The sequence below is a fragment of the Mytilus edulis genome, unplaced genomic scaffold (assembly GCF_963676685.1).
Source record: "Mytilus edulis unplaced genomic scaffold, xbMytEdul2.2 SCAFFOLD_1325, whole genome shotgun sequence".
Taxonomy (NCBI): Eukaryota; Metazoa; Mollusca; class Bivalvia; order Mytilida; family Mytilidae; genus Mytilus; species Mytilus edulis.
The window spans coordinates 1-25,863 of record NW_027268869.1 but is presented as its reverse complement, the minus strand read 5'-3'; the positions used below and the strand labels follow the sequence as shown (position 1 = coordinate 25,863).

The following is a 25,863-nucleotide window of genomic DNA, read 5'->3' as shown; positions in this document are numbered from 1 at the left end:
CTACACTTTGTTTCACTTTGCTATTATCTTTTAATATTTTTAAGGTGCAAATGCTAATTTAGAATTTAACATTCTATCTATTTAAAATACATTATCATTTCTGCAATTCCTTAGGAAAATAAACGGTCTTCTTAATATAAATAAAAACAAAAAGACAAAGAGATTTCAAACCTAGATCTGTAGTGCAGATTTTAGCATTCATTGCTGCAGTTTGATGAGTGTCATTGAGATTGATTCTGTAGACTGTATGCAGGTCCACCACTTTCCCATGATTAGGTGGTGTTGCATCAATGGAGATAGATCCTGAGAATGCAGATGTTTCCATGTCAACTGAATTCACTGCTGTGACTGTAGCAAAGCATGATCTGCCATGGTCTAATTGATAATTGGCTCCTAAAAATATGGGGGGAAAAAAGTATGTATTTACTATTTGATTAACAATTTTGCCCCATGTCAGATTTGCTCTAAATGCTTTGGTTTCAGAGATATAAGCCAAAATCTACATTTTACCCCCATGTTCTATTTTCAGCCATGGCAGCCATCTCGGTTGGTTGGCTGGGTCACCTGACACATGTTTTTAACTAGGTACCCCAATGATGATAATCAATGTGGCCAAGTTTGGTTAAATTTGGCCTTGTAGTTTCAGAGAAGATTTTTGTAAAAGTTCACTACGACGGATGCCAAGTGATGAGAAAACAAGAATGTGTCCATTATGGAGGAAATCTCTAAATTGGCAATAAAATTAGAAAGATCATATCATATAAGGAACATGTGTAATTAGTTTCAAGTTGATTGGACTTCATCTTCTTCAAAAGCTACCTTGACCAAAAACTTTAACCTGAATCTCGCACTATCATTTTTTATGTTCAGTGGACCGTGAAATTGGGGTCAAAAATCTATTTGGCATTTAAATTAGAAAGCTCATATCATTGGGAACATGTATACTAAGTTTCAAGTTGATTGGACTTCAACTTTCACCCACAGACCAGAAAACATAATGCCCATAAATGGGGCATAAAAAAAAAGAAAAATAAGTGTGTAAAAGATTTTTTATTATCATTTTAAATCAAAACAATCAACCAATCAAATCTTTTTATACTGTATAGACTGAAACTATGCCTAACCATTGTCAAACATATCAACAAAACTTGCAAGCATGTCAACCAAACTTTTGGTCAACAGCTCTAATAAACATACCCTTTATGATATATGAAGATGTTAATCCACTGACAGTTGTTTCAAAAATATCTGAAAATCCTTGTTCTGATCCAAGAGTGATAATAAATTTCTGTATTGGACTCTCTTCGTCTAGAAATCCTGACCAGGAACATAATATTGGGCTCTCAACCTGCAAATTGTGAGAAAAGCTTGTTTAAAATGGGAGTGGTTCAGCACTTGATACATGATATTGACACTTGTGAAAGATCATTTGTTGAACTTAAGATGTCATTTGCTTTGTTTATAGGTTGCTGTCTCCTTGACCTGCACCTCACATTTCCTTTTATTCATACCTTTATTTCAAGAGAAGAATCATTTTTGAAAACATGTGCTGCAGCTGACCAGATTATATTTCTGAAAAATTATAGCGAAGCATGATTTTTGTTTATACTTTATTAGCAAGTGGTAATAATCAAATATAATTGTTAAAGGCCATTCATAAAAGTCATAAAATAAACTACTGTAAACTTCACACTAAATGAAACTTTCTGTGCGGCACACAAAATTTTCATTGATTGGATTGACAGCTAGTTGACATTCCATTAGTAAAATGATTCTTATTATATACATTACCTGGTCTTTAATACTAACGACAATTATTAAAATAAAAAAACAAGAATGTTTCCCTGTACACGGATGTCCCATCCCCACTATCATTTTCTATGTTCAGTGGACCATGAAAATGGGGTAAAAAGTCTAATTTGGCATTAAAATTAGAAAGATCATGTCATTTGGAACATGTGTACTAAGTTTCAAGTTGATTGGACTTCAACCTTTATCAAATACTACCTCTACCAAAAACTTAAACTAGAAGCAGGACAGACGGATAAATGAACAAACGGATGAACGAATGGCTGCACAGACTAGAAAACATAATGCCCATAAATGGGGCATAATAAAACGTTTTTTTTGTCTGCTTATTATCATTTTTTAAGAATTTCAAGAAACTTACACCAATATATTCTGGACAAGTTACATATCCTGTTCCTGGTTTACTGGTATCAATTATAACTGAACCAAACGTAGTTTTACCAATCATACCCGCTTTGTCTTCTGCCCAGATACTGATTATATTAGGTTTGCCTACAATTAAAAATGATAACAATTATAACACTGATTTAATTACTTATTCAAAATTTCCTTCTGACAAAAATGGGAACTTAGTATGTGGCATCATAATACTTGTTACATTTTTCAATGAATATTGATGTACCAGTAATTTAAAGTTATGTTATGTGATTTTCCATATTGGATTTAATTGAATGGATACAGTATCAATGTTACAATGTATCGTCCCATAAGTATTAAACATGGAGTATATATCATTATCTCTGTAAAGTTTGAAAAAAATAGTCTTTTTAGTTTGATAATTGTGGCTAGATAACTTCTTACCTGAAATATCAGGTTTAACAGAGCCAACTTCAAAGTTACTACTTTGTGTAGAGGATATATTCACTTCAGTTCTAGGTGATATGTCCTCAGCGTATGGATATGTCCCAACAGAATACCAGGCCCTTATTACTTCACTGCCTGTGTCATTGTAGTGCCATATGGCAGACAGGGAATCAGCTGTACTTTTATACATTGAAGAACTTGGCCCTATGTCACCATCAACTGCATTTTTATCAGCCAACCTAAATGATAGGTAAAACAAGAGAATGACTGAGACTGTATTTTTTTATTACTTCCTAGATCATAAATTTCATTCCCACATTTTTAATTCCACAGAGTACCATGACAATTGCACTGATACTTTGAATCTCACCTACTTTATGAATCTAATAAATGTAAATATTAATATTTTTAAGGGTTTCTGGTGTACGGGTATCATATTTACCTATCTATAATAATGTTTGGTGGTAGTACATCTACAGTAATTCCATCTGATACAGACTCAATAATATTTCCAGCATTAGTGATACCTCTGATGGTAGAATAATATGTAGTTCCAGGTTTGATCGGAACATTCACTTGTGCATATCCAGAGCTTGAAATACCTATAAATTTACAATAAAATGGTTTAAATATCACACTTATAAGCTCAATCCAAAAATGATTATAAAAGTGGAATGGTTGAGTGATTGATAATGGCTAAATTGCTTAATGTCACATCAGCAGCAACTCATTGAAGCATTAATAATGTTAATAAATGCGAATGGGAAATATTGTTTTACTCAAAAATACTTTTTTCAGTAAAATCAGGGAAGATTCTACTAGTACTATTAGCTAGGTCACACCAATTTAATTTCTTGTTGTACAAATTTCCACTCTAAAAATTACAGTGACTTGACTGTTAGTGTTGCTATTCACCAATTGCAACTCATTCAAAATTTTGACCCAATTGCAATTTGTTTTATTAAATCAAATTGTTCAACTGGTCAAAAATTTGAACAAACTGTTCAGGCCAAAATGTGAAAGTGCAAAGTGATAAAATAAATCATACTTACAATCCTATAAGTCTGTAACTCCACTGTATTGATGTAATTCCTAAATCAGTCTATCAATCTGTATAGTTATATTACAGCCATTACCATACTAAAGGTGAACTGTTTTATTTTGAATTGCTATAAAAATGTCAAAACTAAGCTTTTATAGAGTTTTTCTTTCGAAAAGTATTCTATATTCATAAGTATGACACATTATGTGAATAAAAACATTTCATATTCAGTAAAATATGTATGAAATAACAATATGCTTCCTTGGGGAGATAACCTAAAATACTATTCTTTTGAATAAAGACTTTTTGAATCCAAAAAGCGATTATCTCCCCTTCCTACAAACATATTGCAATTTCAAATATTTTACTGAATATGAAATGTATTTATTCACATAGTGTGTGATTCTTATAAATATAGAATACTTTTCGAAAGAAAAACTCTATAAAAGCTTAGTTTTGATATTTTTTATAGCAATTCAAAATAAAACAGTTCACCTTTAGTATGGTAATGGCAATAATATAACTATACAGATTGATAGACTGATTTAGGAAATACATCAATACAGTGGAGTTACAGACTTGTAGGATTGTAAGTATGATTTATTTTATCACTTTGCACTTTCACATTTTGGCTGAACAGTTTGTTCAAATTTTTGACCAGTTGAACAATTTGATTTAATAAAACAAATTGCAATTGGGTTAAAATTTTGAATGAGTTGCAATTGGTGAATAGCAACACTAACAGTCAAGTCACTGTAATTGGGGCAAAAAACAATTTGAAAGTTTGATAAAAAAAAAGATTTAATTCATAAATATTTGAGTTCAAGCTTTAAAATTAAAGGCGAGTGATTAAAATTTTATTTGTAAACATTAAATCATAGGTTCTGACAATAAAGTAACAATATCAATCAAAAGAAGATAGTATGAAACTTGATTTACCTGACTTGTGATTAGACATTTTTTTTACTTTATCAACTGCTGAAGTGTTCACCAATACATGTTATGCCCACTTTTAATTGCAGCCTATTTATGACTTCTAGTATTTTGGAGCAACCATTTAATTTCAAGGGGAGGCAATGATTTTATGTCCGAGTCAGAATTCCTTTTTCATGCATATGTTAAGTGCGATCATTCTTATTTAGTTTTACTACTCTTTCAATCAAATTGTATTTTTCAATATTTAACACTTTAAGGTATGGGGAAAATCTGGATTCAGAATACATTTTTTTTGGTCATCTGCCTGACCAAAATATTTTTTTCATCAAATTTTGGATCAGAATATATTTCTAGAAAAGAACTATTACCCCCCTTGAGGTCAAATGGTTGTTCCCTTACTGTTAGTTTCTTGGGATATCATCTCTTGAACTGAATAATTATTTAAATTGCTTTGAATGATAGTTGAATTGACATAGATGCCTTTCCTCCTTCATGGGACAATGACTTATAACTAACAACATGGCAGGTGTCTTGCAAGAAGCAGGAACTGCTTATCCTTCTGGGATACCTGAGTTCACCCACAGACATTTCATTGTCAAAACTGTGATATCAAACATCTCAAAAAATAAATAAATCCACAGTATCTACCTGAGCAACTCGTAAAAAAGGTGTTCCTCAAATTTATTTCATGATATCATGGAGTTTGTTGTTAACCTTATTTCAATAGATAGAATTTATAGGAAATTAAATCCTACCATCTCCAGCAATAGTTTCCTCTTCTGCATGTAAAATTCCGTCACATGAAAACGTGGTAATATCTTGTCCACCTGGACTTGTTCCTACAGCCCATTCATAGTCCATGACACCATGAAGATGGCTCTCGAAGCCTGTGTACTGTACACTGAGGGTAGAAATGTCAGACTGGTGATCTATGTCAACACCAATATCATATACAGGATCATGGTCTGTGCCGTCCGTACCATCAATAACTATACCTACAAAACAAAGTAAATGTCAGATTGGTAATCAATGTCAACACCAATGTCAGATACAGGATCATGGTCTGTGCCGTCCGTACCATCAATAACTATACCTACAAAACAAAGTAAATGTCAGTCTGGTAATCTACGTCAACACCAATGTCAGATACAGGATCATGGTCTGTGCCGTCCGTACCATCAATAACTATACCTACAAAACAAAGTAAATGTCAGTCTGGTAATCTACGTCAACACCAATGTCAGAAACAGGATCATGGTCTGTGCCGTCCGTACCATCAATAACTATACCTACAAAACAAAGTAAATATCAGACTGGTAATCTACGTCAACACCAATGTCAGATACAGGATCATGGTCTGTGCCGTCCAAACCATCAATAACTATACCTACAAAACAAAGTAAATATCAGTCTGGTAATCTACGTCAACACCGATGTCAGATACAGGATCATGGTCTATGCCATCCGTACCATCAATAACAATACCTACAAAACAAAGTAAATATCAGACTGGTTATCTACGTCAACACCAATGTCAGATACAGGATCATGGTCTGTGCCGTCCATACCATCAATAACTATACCTACAAAACAAAGTAAATATCAGACTGGTAATCTACATCAACACCAATGTCAGATACAGGATCATGGTCTGTGACGTCCGTACCATCAATAACTATACCTACAAAACAAAGTAAATATCAGACTGGTAATCTACGTCAACACCAATGTCAGATACAGGATCATGGTCTGTGCCGTCCGTACCATCAATAACTATACCTACAAAACAAAGTAAATGTCAGACTGGTAATCAATGTCAACACCAATGTCAGATACAGGATCATGGTCTGTGCCGTCCGTACCATCAATAACTATACCTACAAAACAAAGTAAATGTCAGTCTAGTAATCTACGTCAACACACATGTCAGATACAGGATCATGGTCTGTGCCGTCCGTACCATCAATAACTATACCTACAAAACAAAGTAAATGTCAGTCTGGTAATCTACGTCAACACCAATGTCAGAAACAGGATCATGGTCTGTGCCGTCCGTACCATCAATAACTATACCTACAAAACAAAGTAAATATCAGACTGGTAATCTACGTCAACACCAATGTCAGATACAGGATCATGGTCTGTGCCGTCCATACCATCAATAACTATACCTACAAAACAAAGTAAATATCAGTCTGGTAATCTACGTCAACACCAATGTCAGATACAGGATCATGGTCTGTGCCGTCCGTACCATCAATAACTATACCTACAAAACAAAGTAAATGTCAGTCTGGTAATCTACGTCAACACCAATGTCAGAAACAGGATCATGGTCTGTGCCGTCCGTACCATCAATAACTATACCTACAAAACAAAGTAAATATCAGACTGGTAATCTACGTCAACACCAATGTCAGATACAGGATCATGGTCTGTGCCGTCCATACCATCAATAACTATACCTACAAAACAAAGTAAATATCAGTCTGGTAATCTACGTCAACACCAATGTCAGATACAGGATCATGGTCTGTGCCGTCCATACCATCAATTACTATACCTACAAAACAAAGTAAATATCAGACTGGTAATCTACATCAACACCAATGTCAGATACAGGATCATGGTCTGTGACGTCCGTACCATCAATAACTATACCTACAAAACAAAGTAAATATCAGACTGGTAATCTACGTCAACACCAATGTCAGATACAGGATCATGGTCTGTGACGTCCGTACCATCAATAACTATACCTACAAAACAAAGTAAATATCAGACTGGTAATCTACGTCAACACCAATGTCAGATACAGGATCATGGTCTGTGCCGTCCATACCATCAATTACTATACCTACAAAACAAAGTAAATATCAGACTGGTAATCTACATCAACACCAATGTCAGATACAGGATCATGGTCTGTGACGTCCGTACCATCAATAACTATACCTACAAAACAAAGTAAATATCAGACTGGTAATCTACGTCAACACCAATGTCAGATACAGGATCATGGTCTGTGCCGTCCGTACCATCAATAACTATACCTACAAAACAAAGTAAATGTCAGACTGGTAATCAATGTCAACACCAATGTCAGATACAGGATCATGGTCTGTGCCGTCCGTACCATCAATAACTATACCTACAAAACAAAGTAAATGTCAGTCTGGTAATCTACGTCAACACCAATGTCAGATACAGGATCATGGTCTGTGCCGTCCGTACCATCAATAACTATACCTACAAAACAAAGTAAATGTCAGTCTGGTAATCTACGTCAACACCAATGTCAGATACAGGATCATGGTCTGTGCCGTCCGTACCATCAATAACAATACCTACAAAACAAAGTAAATATCAGACTGGTAATCTACGTCAACACCAATGTCAGATACAGGATCATGGTCTGTGCCGTCCGTACCATCAATAACTATACCTACAAAACAAAGTAAATGTCAGTCTGGTAATCTACGTCAACACCAATGTCAGATACAGGATCATGGTCTGTGCCGTCTGTACCATCAATAACTATACCTACAAAACAAAGTAAATGTCAGTCTGGTAATCTACGTCAACACCAATGTCAGATACAGGATCATGGTCTGTGCCGTCCGTACCATCAATAACTATACCTACAAAACAAAGTAAATGTCAAATCATGTAAACATATCAGACTGGTAATCAATGTCAACACAAATGTCAGATACTGGTTCAGTCTTATTCTATCTGTACCATCAATAACTATACCTTCAAACAAAGCAAATGTTACATGGCACATATTTTTTCCTACATAGACATTTTACACCCAATTTCAAATGATTAAACCTTTCTATTAAAAAAGCTACTGAGTGCTTTGCAACATCATGAAAAATGTCAACATGAAGCAAGGATGTTTTTAAGGAAGAACTGAAGGTTATAAACTTGGCAGTCCCCTGCAGGACTTCAGAAAAATTTTTAGTTAATTATTTCAAGTTCACGTAAATATTCAATTAAACCAATGCAACTAATAGCTATACATCATGACACTATATCATAACAAAGTAACTCAGTAACAGCAAAAACTAGACAGCATTGAGATGGGAACCATCTCTGTTGGCCCTGCTGTGAATAACATATGGTTTAAACATTTGTATCTTTAATTAGTATAACTGAAACCAACATTTTTGACCTGGACATTTGACCTAGGAAGTTGTACATACATTATGACACAACCTCTGGTGTTGGTTAATAGACAGGTCAAGTATTAAGGCTGAAATTATAAGGGTTCTCTAGATATAGAGCAGACACAATTTGTTACAGACAGACGGACAGACTGGTCATTATAGGGGGACCAGCTATTTGGCAGTGCCCTAATTATTCATTCATCAGGGTATTTATAATTATGATCTTGAATACCTAAACTGTAATATTTTTTTTTTATATCCTCTCCTATCTGATACATGTTCCCATTTCTATATCATATTCTAGCCAATAGAATCTTTCCTAAATAGTAAGACAGCCAACAAAGGCAAATATCTGTTATATACTTATTTCAAGGTGTCATATAAAAATCATGATGCAAAGCAATTTGAGTAAAAATGTGGATAATCCTTCAGTGTATGAATATATCTTCAAATCTGTTACAACAAAGCTGAAATGATAAAACTTAACTAGATATGGACAATGCCCCCCCCCCCCCCCCCCCCCCCCCCCCCCCTCTGCCATATACATGAGGTAAACAAACGGACAGGGGTAAATTAATATCCCCCCCTTTCCCAACATTTTATTGCGGGAAAAAAAGCAAGCATGCATTCACAAATGAAACAACATATTTTTAGACTATTAATAAATATAATGCTATGCAATTTCGAATATAATTAATATTCTAAGGGCATATAACTCTTTTAAAAACATTTGATCAACACTGATAGCATTTCCCTTAATAGATCTAGGTTAAGTAAAATTCTAGGTTATGTAAAATGTTCAGAAAATAATACTTTTCCTTTTCTTTTTTTCTGCCAGGAACATTAACTATCATTTCAACTAAATAAGATTAACACAAAAATATCAACCATAAGTTAACTATTCATCCTCATTGAATACCTGGTTTATCTGATTTGACCACAACTATAGGTGTAGACACCACTGGTGAACTCTCTAGGCCTGCTCCATTTATTGCCACTAAACTGACATAATATACTGGGGTCTTGGTTTCAATATCACTGACATTTAGTGACAAGCCATCTACATATGTATCTTTCTTTAATCCTATATCTGTCCAGGACTTCACCTCACTCCCACCTTATAAAATAATATCATATGCATTGATTATTAATAAACTTACACTAAAGCTGTACCTAACATGTGTAACTGCAAGCTACTGCTCACTGATAATACCCCCGCCGCAAGTGGATAATGTTAATAGTGTAAAAATATTTAAGTGTTCAGTATTAAAACAGGAAGATGTTGAGTGATGAGTTGGGTCAAGTGTAAAATGATACATGTGTTTGGTAAACAGGAAGTTGCCAAGTGATAAATCTGAAAACACATCACACTGTAAAGCTGACATATATTAACCCTGAAACCAAATTTCAGAAATAATTGTATTGTAGTTCCTGAGAAAAATGTGACGAAAATTTTCAACTTGGCCATCATGTGTAAAATGATACAAGTGTACGGTAAACAGGAAGTTGTCAAGTGATGAATCTAATTTCGCGTCACACGGTATAGCTGACTTATATAAACCCTGAAACCAAATTTCAGAAATCCTTGCATTGTAGTTCCTGAGAAAAATGCGATAAAAATATTCATGGGACGGACGGACTGACTGCATTTTACCCATATGTTTATTTTTGGCCATGTCAGCCATGCAGGTTGGCAGGCGGTGTCATCAGACACATTTTAAAACTAGATACCCGACTGATAATTATAACCAAATTTTGTTGAATTTTTCTCAGTAGTTTTAGAGGAGAAAGTTTAAAGTTTAAAGATAACAAAAATTAAGAGATATTTCAGAGATATAAGCCAAAATCTACATTTACCTGTATGTTTTATTTTTTGCCTTTGCAGCCATCTTGGTTGGCGGGCCTCGGGTCGATGAAAACATTTTTAATACTTAATACCCCAATGATGATTCTGGCCAAGTTTGGTTAAATTTAGCCCAGTAATTTTTTAGAAGATTTTTTATGAAACTCAACAGATGACAATGACAACGGACAATGGACACCTATTGATGAGAAAAGCTCACTTGGCATTTCAGGCCAGGTGAGCTAAGATGAAATACTCTGAGTGGAATGAGTGAAATACATTTTTTGAGAAAATTGTCTTGAAAAAGGATTAACAATATAAGTAGACAGAGCAAGCCATACTCAGTGTTTTAGAAATTTTTATGACTTATCTCCTTATTTTTTATATTTTGCTATAATAGAAAACTTTTCCATGCATACATCATCTGAAAAAAGCCAAGAAAGACTAGCCATTCGAACACAAAATACAAAATAGTTAAATTACCTGATGTTGATCCAACTGCTATTTTGAAATTAACAATTCCTGAATGATGATCTGAAGCTTGCCATGCCGCCTTTATACCATTTGTGTCAGCTTGATACACATATCCATATACAGCTTCTTCTTCATCATCAGTCAAAGTGTTCACATGAAGTGAATTAACCTATTTATAGAATTCTCAAGTTTACTACAGAAGAAGAAATATATCATCTATTAGCTGAGAAATTTACCACAAAAAATCCTTCTTTTTAAAGTGATTTTTTCATCAATTCTGTACCAATTTATAACTTCTCTAAGCCATTGTTTATTTGGAATAAACATTATTCATTTGATTATTTTCAGCTCAAATAGGTTAAATCAATTATGAATAATCATGGCAATAATTTGAAGAACACTTGCAAAATGTCAATATGAAGGAATTTGATAGTTGAAAGAATAAAATTTTGCTGTTTATAGAGTTAATTATTTCCCTATAGTATTAGCAAGTTATAAGTTGCAATAGAAAGAAATGTATAAATTATAAGTATGCAATAACTTACAGTTAAGAAACAAAGCAATACACTATTGACCAACAAAATAACATTACAAACAAACTATGTATAAACAGTCTTTATGATAGAAGATTTCTATAATAACATAACTTGGCTGGTAATTAAGTATTACTTCTAATTTACTGCACTCAAATTAGCTAAAATATATGACCAGTTGATCAGTTGGTACAAGTATTTACATACTGGAATTAGGTAAAACTTTTTAAGAGTTAGTCTACTTTCATTCTACCGACTTTTGACTCAGGGTCCTATATTTTTTTTTACAGGTAACCTACTCTGTGGTAAGACATCACGGTACTGTCAATAACGAGCAAACCACAATAAGTAAAATCAAATATATAAAGGGTGCAGTTTGGGGGGAAAGTTTACTGCTTTCTTATGATTTAGTCATGTATAGAAACAGTAAACTGTAAAATTTCATTCATAATTGTACTGATTAAAATCTTGAATTCACTTATTTACGCTGCTCTTGCTTGGCCGTGGACTAGGATGTTCAACCACAGAGAATGTAGAATGTTGAAAAAAAATAAATTCTGGAGTCAAAAGTTAGTCAAAAGTTGGTAATATGAAAATGGTCTATTGGTAAAGTAATAGGCCAAAACCTTCTGGATAATAACTGTAACAACTCTTATTTCCTTACAATTGGAGGAGTTCTGTCTATTTTCACACCATTTGTTTCAAAAGCTGCCACAAATCCTGCTTTATTAACAGCTCCTATCCGGATACTGTATACAGCACCTTGTAGTAAATCTAGACTGGAGTCAGTGAATTCATTTATTGTCTCATCGTCAAGCTGCAGCCAATCATTTTGAGTTACTAAAAATAAAAAAATATATATATATGAGTCTTTGTTTAATCTGTGTTGTTGTGTTGCTCTTTATTTGGTGTTAATTCAAAATAATTTCTTTTATTCATATTAATAATCCAATGAGTTATAAAATTAACCTTGCATATAAACTGTCACATTTATTTTCAAATAACATGCCATCAAACTATGGTATAAGTGAATATTACAATGGTATTCTTTTAAATACATAAGTTTTCATTTTATACAAGTTTAGACAGTATGAGTCAGGAGTATTAAAATGTGACCATCTTCTTGAAAGGTTGGTATAGAATTAAACAGAGATCTAAACTTTAAAACTTCAATATTAACTAGAGGCTCTAAAGAGCCTGTGTCGCTCACCTTGGTCTATGTGAATATTAAACAAAGGAATTCGAAGCAGATGGATTCATGACAAAATTGTGTTTTGGTGATTGTGATGTGTTTGTATATCTTACTTTACTAAACAGTCTTGCTGCTTACAATTATCTCTATCTATAATGAACTTGGCCCAGTAGTTTCAGTGGAAAATGTTAATAAAAATTTACAAATTTTATGAAAATTGTTAAAAATTGACTATAAAGGACAATAACTCCTTAGGGGGTCAATTGACCATTTTGGTCATGTTGACTTATTTGTAAATCTTACTTTGCTGAACATTATTGCTGTTTACAGTTTATCGCTATCTATGATAATATTCAAGATAATAACCAAAAACAGCAAAATTTCCTTAAAATTACTGATTTAGGGGCAGCAACCCAACAACGAGTTGTCCGATTTATCTGAAAATTTCAGGGCAGATAGATTTCGACCTGATAAACAATTTTACCCATTGTCAGATTTGCTCTAAATGCTTTGGTTTTTGAGTTATAAGCCAAAAACTGCATTTTACCCCTATGTTCTTGGTTCGATGGCCTGGTCACCGGACACATTTTTTAAACTAAATACCCCAAAGTAATTGTGGCCAAGTTTGGATTAATTTGGCCCAGTAGTTTCAGAGGAGAAGATTTTTGTAAAAGATAACTAAAATTATCGAAAAATGGTTAAAAATTGACTATAAAAGGCAATAACTCCTAAAGGGGTCAATTGACCATTTCGGTCACGTTGACTTATTTGTAAATCTTACTTTGCTGAACATTATTGCTGTTTACATTTTAACTCTATCTATAATAATATTTAAGATAATAACCAAAAACAGCAAAATTTCCTTAAAATTACCAATTCAGGGGCATCAACCCAACAAAGGGTTGTCTGATTCATCTGAAAATTTCAGAGCAGATAGATCTTGACCTGATAAACAATTTTACCCCCCATGTCAGATTTGCTCTAAATGCTTTGGTTTTGTAGATATAAGCCAAAATAAACATTTTACCCCTGTGTTCTATTTTTAGCCATGGCGGCCATCTTGGTTTGATGGCCAGGTCATCGGACACATTTTTTAAACTCGATACCATAAGGATGATTGTGGCTAAGTTTGGTTAAATTTGGCGTACTAGTTTCAGAGGAGAAGATTTTTGTAAAAGTTTACGGACGACAGACGCCGGACGCAAAGTGATGAGAAAAGCTCACCTGACCTTTCAGGTCAGGTGAGCTAAAAATGGAATCAATGGAATTTTCTGTAACTTAATATTACTATGTTAAATGTATAAATTGTGATGCATTATCATAAATAAAAATATAGCTCACATGGAAATATTAGTGATCTAATACTCTGATGCCTTTGGTAAATCTGTATTTGGAAATGATCTATTTCAGATTCTTCATCAATAAACTTGAAATTACATGACAGATTTTTGGCATCTGACTGTAAGGAAATAAAAGAAAGATTTTTTTATTAAAAAATACTAATATCTCTACAAGCTCATTACAACAATTTGAACCTTATCCTTCTTAATAAAATTTAACATTTGACCAAGAAGCCAAAAACATATAGAAGCCAAAAACATATGCATATTGCAATCATTCCAAGAATAGATTGAATATTGCTGTCAGAAGACAATAATTTATGAGAAGTCAGTAAAATGACTTTTATATAAATCAATCATTCATAGCAAGATTAATATTTCTGAAGAGAAAATGAAATAATTACAGTTGACAAACTAAGAAGGTCCATTACCAATGACTACAATAATAGAAATAGGTATGTAATACACCATTTTGCAGATAATTCAATTTAGATGTACAGGAAAATAAGTTTCTGGGGGGAAAGACCACCACTAAATTGAATATAATGGAAGTTTGCAATTGGAAGAAATGTCTCAAATAAATGAGTAAAGTGAATTTGATGAGCATTGCAATTTGGATTAAAATTTACTCTTGGATGTAATACATTTTTCGAATTAGAATGAAATAAATTTGAATTAGTTAATGTCAAATCAATCGAAATACATGTGAATGCAGCACTAAATTGTATTTTTTCAGGAGCATTAATCAGAGGATTATAGACACAACATCACCATAATGAATAGGATGATATCTGTTTGTAACAACTTTCTACAAGTATATAACCACTAATTCAGGCCCGGTCGGAAAGAACATACAAGAAAGTAGTACATATTTTAAACAAAATGGTTCCTACGCATAGCTGTATCTTTGTCAATAGTGGATATATTTGGGTATTTTTTGTATTAAATGAAAGCTTGGGGACCTGGGATCACTATAGAACCCTGTTGAATGATTTATTTGAATAATAAAGAAGTTAATGAAAATATGATAAAAGGGCACATTTGGCCTGAAGTTCAGATTTGAAGTTTCTGTTTTTGTACTGTCAAACTTCCGGGAACCAGTACGCTCTAATATGCAATTAAAGGTATGTTGATTTTTTCAGCACAAGACAGGATAAGGTACAGTTTTGACATGAAATAACTGCCACTTTATTTGAACTTGAGATAAAGAAGCTATTAATGCTCGAAATTGCAAAATTTAACATAGAAAGCAATGGGGCTATGAATTAGTGGTTTTATACCTACAGGTACTGTCCAACTTTCTAACCATATCTTTGCATTTATGAAAGAATTTAGTAAAAGTTTCATGTAAATTGAAGAATTGAAATCCATGACTTAATCATTTGTAAGTGTTACATTAATTACATTGAATCTATAATACTTTCTAAGACAAGTTATAGTTTACAGGTGTCTTCACAATACAGTCTTCAAAAAGGCATTGCAGGAAACATGATTTCTAGGACACATGATAGCTAAGTATTGAATAAAGAACTGTCTGTCACTTTATTTTACCCCATAACTCATAATGATATAAAGCACTGACCTGGAATTCTAGATCTTTATCTTGAACCATGCCATCTCCTAGATATAATAGCTCTGGTGGTGTAAGATCTACAACATAGCCATCAGTCGAGTTGACTATAGAGTTGTGAGCTCCATTTGTAGTACGAAGGTCAATTTTAACTTTATCTTTATGTTGAAATTGAAAATTCAACCATTTTACACTGTCTGTTGTGTTGGAAAACGGCACGAAATCTCTTATAATATTGTAGTTGTCTGTTATTAAATTTCTGAAAAAATAATGACAAGTGAATACATTGTAATAACAAAAAAAAATATTTCTAAGAGAAATGCTTTAAGCACAATAACTTTTGTGTCTGTAACTTTTTACTGTGCAAAGGGTTTAATCCCTTACAAGAAAAACAAATGAAAATAGTTTAAAATAAAGGAAAAACAAGAATGTGTTCATAGTAAACAGATGCCCCACCTATACTATCATTTTTTTTGTTCAGTGGGCCATAAAATTGGGGTCAAAACTCTAATTTTGCATTAAAATTAGGAAAATCATATCTTGGGGACAAGTATACTAAGTTTCAAGTTGATTGGATTTCAACTTAATAAAAAAAACTGTTGTATTGGAAAATGGCACAAAATCTCTGGTAATTTTGTAGTTGTCTGTTAAATTTCTGAAAAAAAAGACAAAAGGAAATAACACCTAAAAACCCTTGGTTAATTATGAATTACATGTTTTTCAGAGAATGATTTAAACTAAATATTTCAGTGTCTGTGACTTCTCTACTGTGCCTATGCAAAGGAAATTTACCTTTCAGAATACAAATAGGCTGAACACTTTTTAAGTTCCAGTTGATATTTTTTTATTCAAACTTTGACCTTGGTGAAACATATAGTCATTGCTTATCATAAAACATGCAGTGTAATTAAAATGTTCCTACCAGCCAATTGTGATGACCACTCTCTAATATTGTTTGCAAAGTTCCAAGTGAGAAAAATCAATTTTAACCTCTGTATATTTTACATTTTACCCCTTAAAAAAACAACTTACTGAGCTACTTGAACTTGCACATCATACTGTCTGATTGTTGATTCAGGGTCATGGTAATCTTTCCATTGTACCTCCACTTTAGCTGCATTACCAGAATACTTGATATCTTCAAACCCTGTCTTGTTTCCATCCACAACATGACCAGAAATTGGCTCTGTTAGATCCACTGTCACTGTAAAATCAGACATAAATTAACAATTGACACTAGATTTCTTGATGTGTTAGTTGCTAAATAAACTGTTGAAACAGAGAAATGTCTCCCCTGTTGGAATAAAATTCAGAAAAAGACAATCTGATGGATAGCAACATTGCTATAATTAATTCAAAGTCGATAGACCAACTAGTCTGATTCAATTTCTTTCAACTTTGCTATAAAAGGGATGATAACTCAGATAATGTATCTTGTATAAACCCATTTTGTTTTCAAATAAGACTTAAAACTAGTCCCGTGACCACAGTGTTTTTTTTCTCAAAGCATATAATAAGAGCTTTCTGTTCATAATTTATCTTAGAATTTTATCATTTAGTTCTCTTTGTATCACACAAAATTTGATTTTCCATGCACTATCTATACAAAATCTGATATTTTTTTACAATCTGTAGCTTAAAAAGAAGCCCTTTGACCTATACTTTTATTACATTTTTTTTAAAAACATGATATAAACTACATTTTGGCAAATTATAAACAATTCTATGGATTTTGATTTAAAATAATGATTTTTGCAGTTATGTAGAAATTTTCTTAATTTCGCAAGACAAGAAATACTTTCAACATTTTACCTCCATTAGAAATAGCTGACACATTTTTCTGATTATTAGCACCATTTAATGCCCACACAGTTGTGTAGTAAGTATGTCCATGTTCCAGATAATTTTCAGGAGTAAGCTCTACACAAGCTCCATGTGTTGTCCTGCTGTACGCGGTCAAGTTAGCAATGTCTGTCGAGTTTATCTCTTTAACAGAACTTAACACTGACCAAATACAATCCAATACCAGACTCAGGGTCATGGAAATGTAACCAGTTGGAACATATCTGAAAAACAAGAATGCACATTCTAAAATGTCTCATCTGCTTTACTGATCACGATTGAATTTATGTTGAAAAGTTCAGAGGTACAATTTTTAGTTATTCATGTAAATAAGGTGAAGGTGAGATTAACCATGTTAAAGAATGTGTGCCATACAATCATTCCTATAACCACATTGCTTACCAAAAAAATTTACTCATGTGTAATTGCTTCATAAATAGTCAAGGTCATCAAAAACCCTCAAAGCAGTACTTAAGTACACTTACTCTATCTGAATACTTTGTGTACAATAAATCTTCACCATGCACAGGTCCATCCATCACAGCTCCAGAAAATGGTCCAGTTTTGTCAATAATAATAGGCGAATCAGCAACAACAGTAGTATGCATGTCAACTAAAAAATATGATGAACAATTAAACTATGTTAATTCTATAACAAGAATGTGTCAATAGTACATGAATGCCCCACTCGCATTATCATTAAACATGTTCAGTGGACCGTGAAATTGGGGTCAATACTGTAAATTTAATTAAAATTGGACAGATCATATCATAGGGAACATGTGTACTAAGTTTCAAGTTGATTGGACTTCAACTTCAACTTTATCAAAAACCAAAAACTTTAACCAAAACTTTGCACTATCTTTTTCTTTGTTTAGTGGACCGTGAAATTGAGGACAATACTTTAATTTGGCATTCAAATTAGAACCAGATGCTCCGCAGGGCGTAGCTTTATACGACCGCAGAGGTTGAACCCTGAACGGTTAGGGCAAGTATGGACACAACATTCAAGCTGGATTCAGCTCTAAATTTGGATTGTGATTAAATAGTTGACACAGCATAGGTTTCTGACACAGAATGAATGTGTTCTAATGAACTTAAAATTTTTGTTTCTCTTAGAGCAATTCACTATGCTGTTGAATATTAATCCTCTCAAAAAAATGTTTGAAGAAATTTTCTTTTTTATTTATGAAATTTCAAATGAGAAAAATTGAACCCAATTTTTTTAATCACATCCCCCTTTCCCTTATTCCAAAACTAATCTCAATTAAAATTTCTAATGGAGTTTGCAACAATAACTACTCATTTAAATACATCATAAAATATTAAGATGTAAAAAAACTGCTTGTTATCACTGAATGGTAAAGGATTATTTTAATTTATCAGTTGGTAGTAAAAAGTGAATATACATTGTATATTGTATATAACAAAGATTTAAGTTGATTCTGGACAAAGAAAGATAACTCCAATTAAAAAAAAATCTTGCTATTGCACAATATTTTGCAATTAGATATTTCTTGCTTACTATTCTGGACAAAGAAAGATAACTCTAATTAATTTTTTTTTTGATATTTCACAATATTGTGCAATTAGATATTTCTTGCCATTGCGCAATACTGTGCAATTGAAAAGACTTGCTATTGCACAATACTTAATATAATAATTTAGATCCTGATTTGGACCAACTTGAAAACTGGGCCCATAATAAAAAATCTAAGTACATTTTTGAATTCAGCATATCAAAGAACTTCAAGATTTCAATTTTTGTTAAAATCAGACTAAGTTTAATTTTGGACCCTTTGGACTTTAGTGTAGACCAATTTGAAAACAGGACCAAAAATGAAGAATCTACATACACAGTTAGATTTGGTATATCAAAGAACCCCATTTATTCAATTTTTGATGAAATCAAACAAAGTTTAATTTTGGACCCCGATTTGGACCAACTTGAAAACTGGGCCAATAATCAAGAATCTAAGTACATTTTTAGATTCAGAATATCAAAGAACCTAACTGATTCATTTTTTGTCAAAATCAAACTAAGTTTAATTTTGGACCCTTTGGACCTTAATGTAGACCAATTTGAAAACGGGACCAAAAGTTAAGAATCTACATACACAGTCATGACAGTTAGATTCAGCATATCAAAGAACCCCAATTATTCAATTTTGATGAAATCAAACAAAAGTTTAATTTTGGACCCTTTGGGCCCCTTATTATGTTGGGACCAAAACTCCCAAAATCAACCCAACCTTTCTTTTATGGTCATAAACCTTGTGTTTAAATTTCATAGATTTCTATTTACTTATACTAACGTTATGGTGCGAAAACCAAGAAAAATGCTTATTTGGGTCCCTTTTTGGCCCCTAATTCCTAAACTGTTGGGACCTAAACTCCCAAAATCAATACCAACCTTCCTTTTGTAGTCATTAACATTGTGTTTAAATTTCATTGATTTCTATTTACTTAAACTAATGTTATTGTGCGAAAACCAAGAATAATGCTTATTTGGGCCCTTTTTTGGCCCCTAATTCTTAACTGTTGAGGACCAAAACTCCCAAAATCAATCCCAACCGTTCTTTTGTGGTCATAAACCTTGTGTCAAAATTTCATAGATTTCTATTAACTTAAACTAAAGTTATAGTGCGAAAACCAAGAAAAATGCTTATTTGGGCCCTTTTTGGCCCTAATTCCTAAATGTTGGGACCAAAAACTCCCAAAATCAATACCAACCTTCCTTTTCTGGTCATAAACCTTGTGTTAAAATTTCATAGATTTCCATTCACTTTTACTAAAGTTAGAGTGCGAAAACTAAAAGTATTCGGACGCCGGACGACAACGACCGCCGACGCCAACGTGATTAGCAATATACGACGAAAATTTTTTCAAAATTTGCGGTCGTATAAAAATCATATCATAGGGAACATGTGTACTAAGTTTTCAAGTTGATTGGAACTTCAACTTCATCCAAAAACTACCTTGACCAAAAACTTTAACCAAAACTTTGACCTGAGCTTCGCACTATCTTTTTCGTTGTTTAGTGGGACCCTGAAAATTGAGGGCAATACTTTAATTTGGCATTCAAATTAGAAAGATCATATCATAGGGAACATGTGCACTAAGTTTCTGTACTTCCTGTTTAATCAAAACTTTTAGAAAAGCATATTTCAAAACATTTGTATGACTACCTAAAAAGATTAGATCTTTTACACCAGCACAGTCTGGGTTTCGACAAGAACACTCTTGACAAACTACCCTTATCAATATCATAGATAAATGGATACAGGATATGAATGATGGTGATATCAACTTAGCAGTCCTGTTGGATTAGCTTTTGATGTAGTAGATCATGATACATGTATTCTCTGTAAAAAACTTGAAATTTATGGATTCGATAATACTGCTGTTTCTTTTTTAAATCATATTTGAATGAAAGAACTCAACAAGTACATATTGGGTAATGCTCATTCTGAAAAACTTTATATCAAGTATGGTGTCCCCCAAGGCTCCATATTAGGTCCCCTTCTGTTTATATTATACATAAACGACCTTCCTATTTATATAAAAAATTGTTGCATTGATTTATATGCCGATGATTCAACTTTACATCTTTCTGGTAATTGTTATCAAACTCTACAGTCAAAGGTACAAGAAGATTTACATGGTGTAGAGGAATGGTGCAATGATAACAATATGTTCATCAATAAAAATAAAACAAAATATATATGATTATTGGAACGAAGCAAGAGCAATGCCACATTACAATGAGAGTTGTTTAACTTTTAACAATCAAGTGATACAATCTTCCACATGCGAAAGTCTTTAGGCATTAAAATGACCATTTCCTCACATGGGACAAACCAAATTGATGTGATCTGCTCAAAAATATCATCTAGACTATATCTACTATTAAAGATTAAAAATTTTCTAAGTCTAGACTGCAGAAAATTATTCTATAATGGTTATATCTTGCCACTAATTGATTATTGTTGTATAGTGTGGAGTAGTTGTAGCAGTGAGGGTTTAAAAAGGATATTAAAATTACAAAAGAGGGCTGCTAGATTAATACTAGAAACAGACCCATTCGCTCCTTCTGCACCCTTATTCAAACACTTAAACTGGATGACAGTTGAACAGAGAATAAAATATCATAAGTAAGGGATGACATTTAAGTGCATTAAAAATGATGCCCCATCATATCTTACTGACAAGTTTCATTATGTTTCAGACAGAAATCCATACCCCTTGAGAAATGCTGTTCAAGGAAACCTCATACTCCTAACCAAAAACAGAATTGTTCAAAAAATCTTTTATGTATTCCGGACCATTCTTGTGGAATAATTTGCCAATACCGTTCAGAAATATAACAAATGTTAATCCTTTCAAATACCAAGTAACAGATCATTTATTGATATCAACCTAGCTGTATCAATAATATTGAAAACTGATCATGTCATCATGTTTATTGTTTCATCACATTTCATCAAGTTGTATTGAACATTATTATCATACTTGACTTTTTATACTAATGTATGCAATGTATATGTTTGCATTTTGTTTGATTTCTCATGATGAGGGCCTCAGGGAAGATTAGTTATATAGCTAACTGTGTAACCCTCTTTAAATAAAGTATTGTTGTTGTTGATTGGACTTCAACTTCATCAAAAACTACCTTGACCAAAAACTTTAACCAAAACTTTAACCTGAGCTTTGCACTATGACCTTGAAATTGTGGTCAAAACTTTAATTTGGCATTAAAATTAGAAAGATCATATCATAGGGAACATGTGTACTAAGTTTCTAGTTGATTGGACTGCAACTTCATCAAAACTGCATTGACCCAAAAAAACTTTTAACCTGAAGCGGGACGAATGGACGAGAAAACATAATGCCCCTCTACTATCGTAGGTGGGGCATAAAAATAGTTTTTATTCTTCAAAAGCTGATATCTATAATTTATAATATATTTCAGGTTAGCACCTTATCATACCTGATTTGTATGGAGTATAAAGACAGTCAGGAATTTGAGGTTTGGTTTCAAATTTAGAAGAAAACAAGAATGTGTCCATAGTACATGGATTTGTCCATAGTACACGGATGCCCCACTCACACTATCATTTTCTATAATGCTATAAGTGAACCAACACCTGAAGTAGTAATTGTGCAGAATGAAAAAAAAAGGGTACACGGATGACCAATCCGCACTTTCATTTTCTATGTCAGTGGACCCTGAAATTAGGGTCAAAAATCTTATTTGGCATTTAAATTAGAAAGATCATATCATAGGGAAATGTGTACTAAGTTTAAAGTTGATTGGATTTGGACTTCATCAAAAACTACCTCAACCAAAAACTTTAACCTGAAGCGGGACGAACGGACAAATAGACGAACAGACGAATGGACCCACAGACCAGAAAACATAATGCCCCTTCTATTGTAGGTGGGGCATAAAAAAGCTTATAACACAAAATTTGGGTCATATAAGTGAATAGGAGTAAGAGGAGAAAATGTTATTATATAATTACCTTTATTGATTGCTCTAATTTTCAGCCAGTTTGGAACACCATCAGTTAAAATTCTAACAAGAGTGATCATAGGATCAAATGGAAATCTGATCCATCTCATCTCAATACAATCTCTCTTTGTTCTCCCTAAACATACATCATTGAAGGCCAATCTGAATGTGGATCACTAAAAATAGAATAAACATTGTAAAAGTCACAATGAAAGTCTGGTCTATCTCATCTCAATACAATCTCTCTTTGTTCTCCCTAAACATACATCATTGAAGGCCAATCCTGAATGTGGATCACTTGAAAAAAGTATAAACAATGTAAAATGTCATGAAAAATATATATTGAAACTCCATTTCTAAAACAGTTTGTTAAATGAAAGCTCTACCATGAAAAGAAATACATATAGGTCTGGTTTGTCACTGATGAAGTAAACTTGCTTGTCTGCTTAAAATTTTGAAGTTAATTAGGGAAGGAGTCAAAATGTTAACAGGATAAAACCACAAAGAAATTGTTCACGACATAAAACTAATTTTGTTTATTTAAACTGACCAACAAAGCAAGACACATTGTGACTTTTTTCAAACCTCGCTTATACTTCAGTTGACATATTTTTCTTTTGGTTATAATTGATCTTTCCTATTTAAGTACATGATATCTGTGAATCTATAACCACATAATATTTTCCAAAATACACATCCTGTGTTTGTAAAATTGAAAATACGTTCAGTTTCTGTATTTTATTTAGATAAAGAAACCTGAAACTGAAACTGTCTTACAATATTAATGTAGATAATAATTCTGCTATATGCTGCCGTGAAGGATCAGCAATGTAAAAGTTAATGGATGTAAAGAATTCAAGGCCAAATCTACATTTTCTTTGTCATAAAAGAAAAAAAACCTAGAAGATTAAACATTGACACCATTTTGGAATGGTGTAAGTTCATACAAATAGCTAAACAAGAGTGCACACGCTGAAATGTCTCTCCTTCTATACTAATCATTGATATTATGTTGATAGTCCTAAGTATAAAGCTAAGCTTTAATACAACTGTCACATAACTTAACATTAACCAAGATAACTAAACAAAAACCAATGAACCTTGAAAATGAGGTCAAGGTCAGATGAACCATGCCAGGCAGACATGTACAGCTAACAATGCCTCTATACAACATATAAAGTTGACCTATTACTTATAGTTTAAGAAAAATAGACCAAAACACAGAAACTTAACACTGTGCAATGAACCGTGAAAATGAGGTCACAGTCAAATAAAACCTGCGCGACTGACATAAAGATCATAAAATATTTCCATACACCAAATATAGATGACCTATGGCATATAGTATTAGATAAAAAGACCAAAACTCAAAAACTTAACTTTGACCACTGAACCATGAAAATGAGGTCAAGGTCACATGACATCTGCCCGCTAGGTAGGTACACCTTACAATCATTCCATACAACAAATATAGTAGACCTATTGCATATAGTATGAGAAAAACAGACCAAAACACAAAAATTTAACTATAACCACTGAACCATGAAAATGAGGTCGAGGTCAGATGACATCTGCCAGTTGGACATGTACACCTTACAGTCCTTCCAGACACCGAATATACTAGCCCTATTGCTTGTAGTATCTGAGATATGGACTTGACTACCAAAACTTAACCTTGTTCACTGATCCATAAAATGAGGTCGAAGTCAAGTGAAAACTGTCCGACAGACATGAGGACCTTTCAAGGTACGCACATATCAAATATAGTTATCCTATGACTTATAATAAGAGAGAATTCAACATTACAAAAAATCTGAACTTTTTTTTCAAGTGGTCACTGAACCATGAAAATGAGGTCAAGGACATTGGACATGTGACTGACGGAAACTTCGTAACATGAGGCATCTATATACAAAGTATGAAGCATCCAGGTCTTCCACCTTCTAAAATATAAAGCTTTTAAGAAGTTAGCTAACACCGCCGCCGCCGCCGCCGGATCACTATCCCTATGTCGAGCTTTCTGCAACAAAAGTTGCAGGCTCGACAACAACCACACTTTTCTTATTATACACATTTTTCTCTTTCCATTGATATGCAATGTAGGTGTGGGTTCTTCCTGTACATTAAAGTTATGATTAAATGAATTCTGGTTGCAGTTCTACAAATGTAAAACAATTATTTTCTGGTAATATTTAGTAAATTTTGTGGTTTGATGGAACCATGAAAACCTTAAAATTTGGCAAAATATTTACCTAGAATTGTGCTTGGCTGTGATTGTAAAGGTAATTTCATCGTATCTTATATCATAAATTTCCAAGATTAAAGGTTGGTGAGTTGTCTACAGTAATTGGTATTGAATGACAAACAGTTGTAGCCAATGGACCTCCATATTCTACATTATTCAATGCTCTTACAGATATATAGTATTTGCCATCTGAAATATACAAAAAGTTATGTTGAATAAATAAAAGAAGAGTTCCAATGTCTCCTGCCTTTCACATATTTTATCAATATTTCAATGATCAATGATAATTACATTGATTTACCAGTGAATAAAAACCTTACATACTTTTTAACCTACAATATGAAATCAAACAGGTCAAGAAAAATCCAATTGCAAGTGGTCTCTGTTTATATTTATATTCATGTTTATATTGGGGTTATATGACCGTTGGCAGTCTTCATAGGTCATATCAATGGTTAATTAGATGACGTCTATACAAAATTACTTGAAATGTTGATACATCTTATAAAGTGCATGCATTTGTTTATATAAAACTTTTTATAATTT

General features: G+C 32.9%; 1 protein-coding gene across 1 annotated transcript; it reads right to left on the bottom strand.

Annotated features, from left to right (window-relative positions):
- Positions 1 to 171: 171 nt before the first annotated feature.
- On the bottom strand, positions 172 to 23,245 carry LOC139508985 (uncharacterized; the record flags this gene model as incomplete). The annotated part of the gene is given in 19 exon segments (XM_071296043.1): positions 172 to 393; positions 1,198 to 1,348; positions 2,171 to 2,301; positions 2,611 to 2,852; positions 3,056 to 3,215; positions 5,347 to 5,586; positions 6,170 to 6,174; positions 6,669 to 6,762; positions 7,444 to 7,448; positions 8,139 to 8,232; positions 9,683 to 9,880; positions 11,090 to 11,249; positions 12,278 to 12,453; positions 14,147 to 14,264; positions 15,728 to 15,974; positions 16,748 to 16,919; positions 17,528 to 17,781; positions 18,043 to 18,170; positions 23,083 to 23,245. Coding segments are annotated over 18 exon segments (2,719 nt in total), but the record flags the coding sequence as incomplete, so codon positions are not given.
- Positions 23,246 to 25,863: the final 2,618 nt, after the last annotated feature.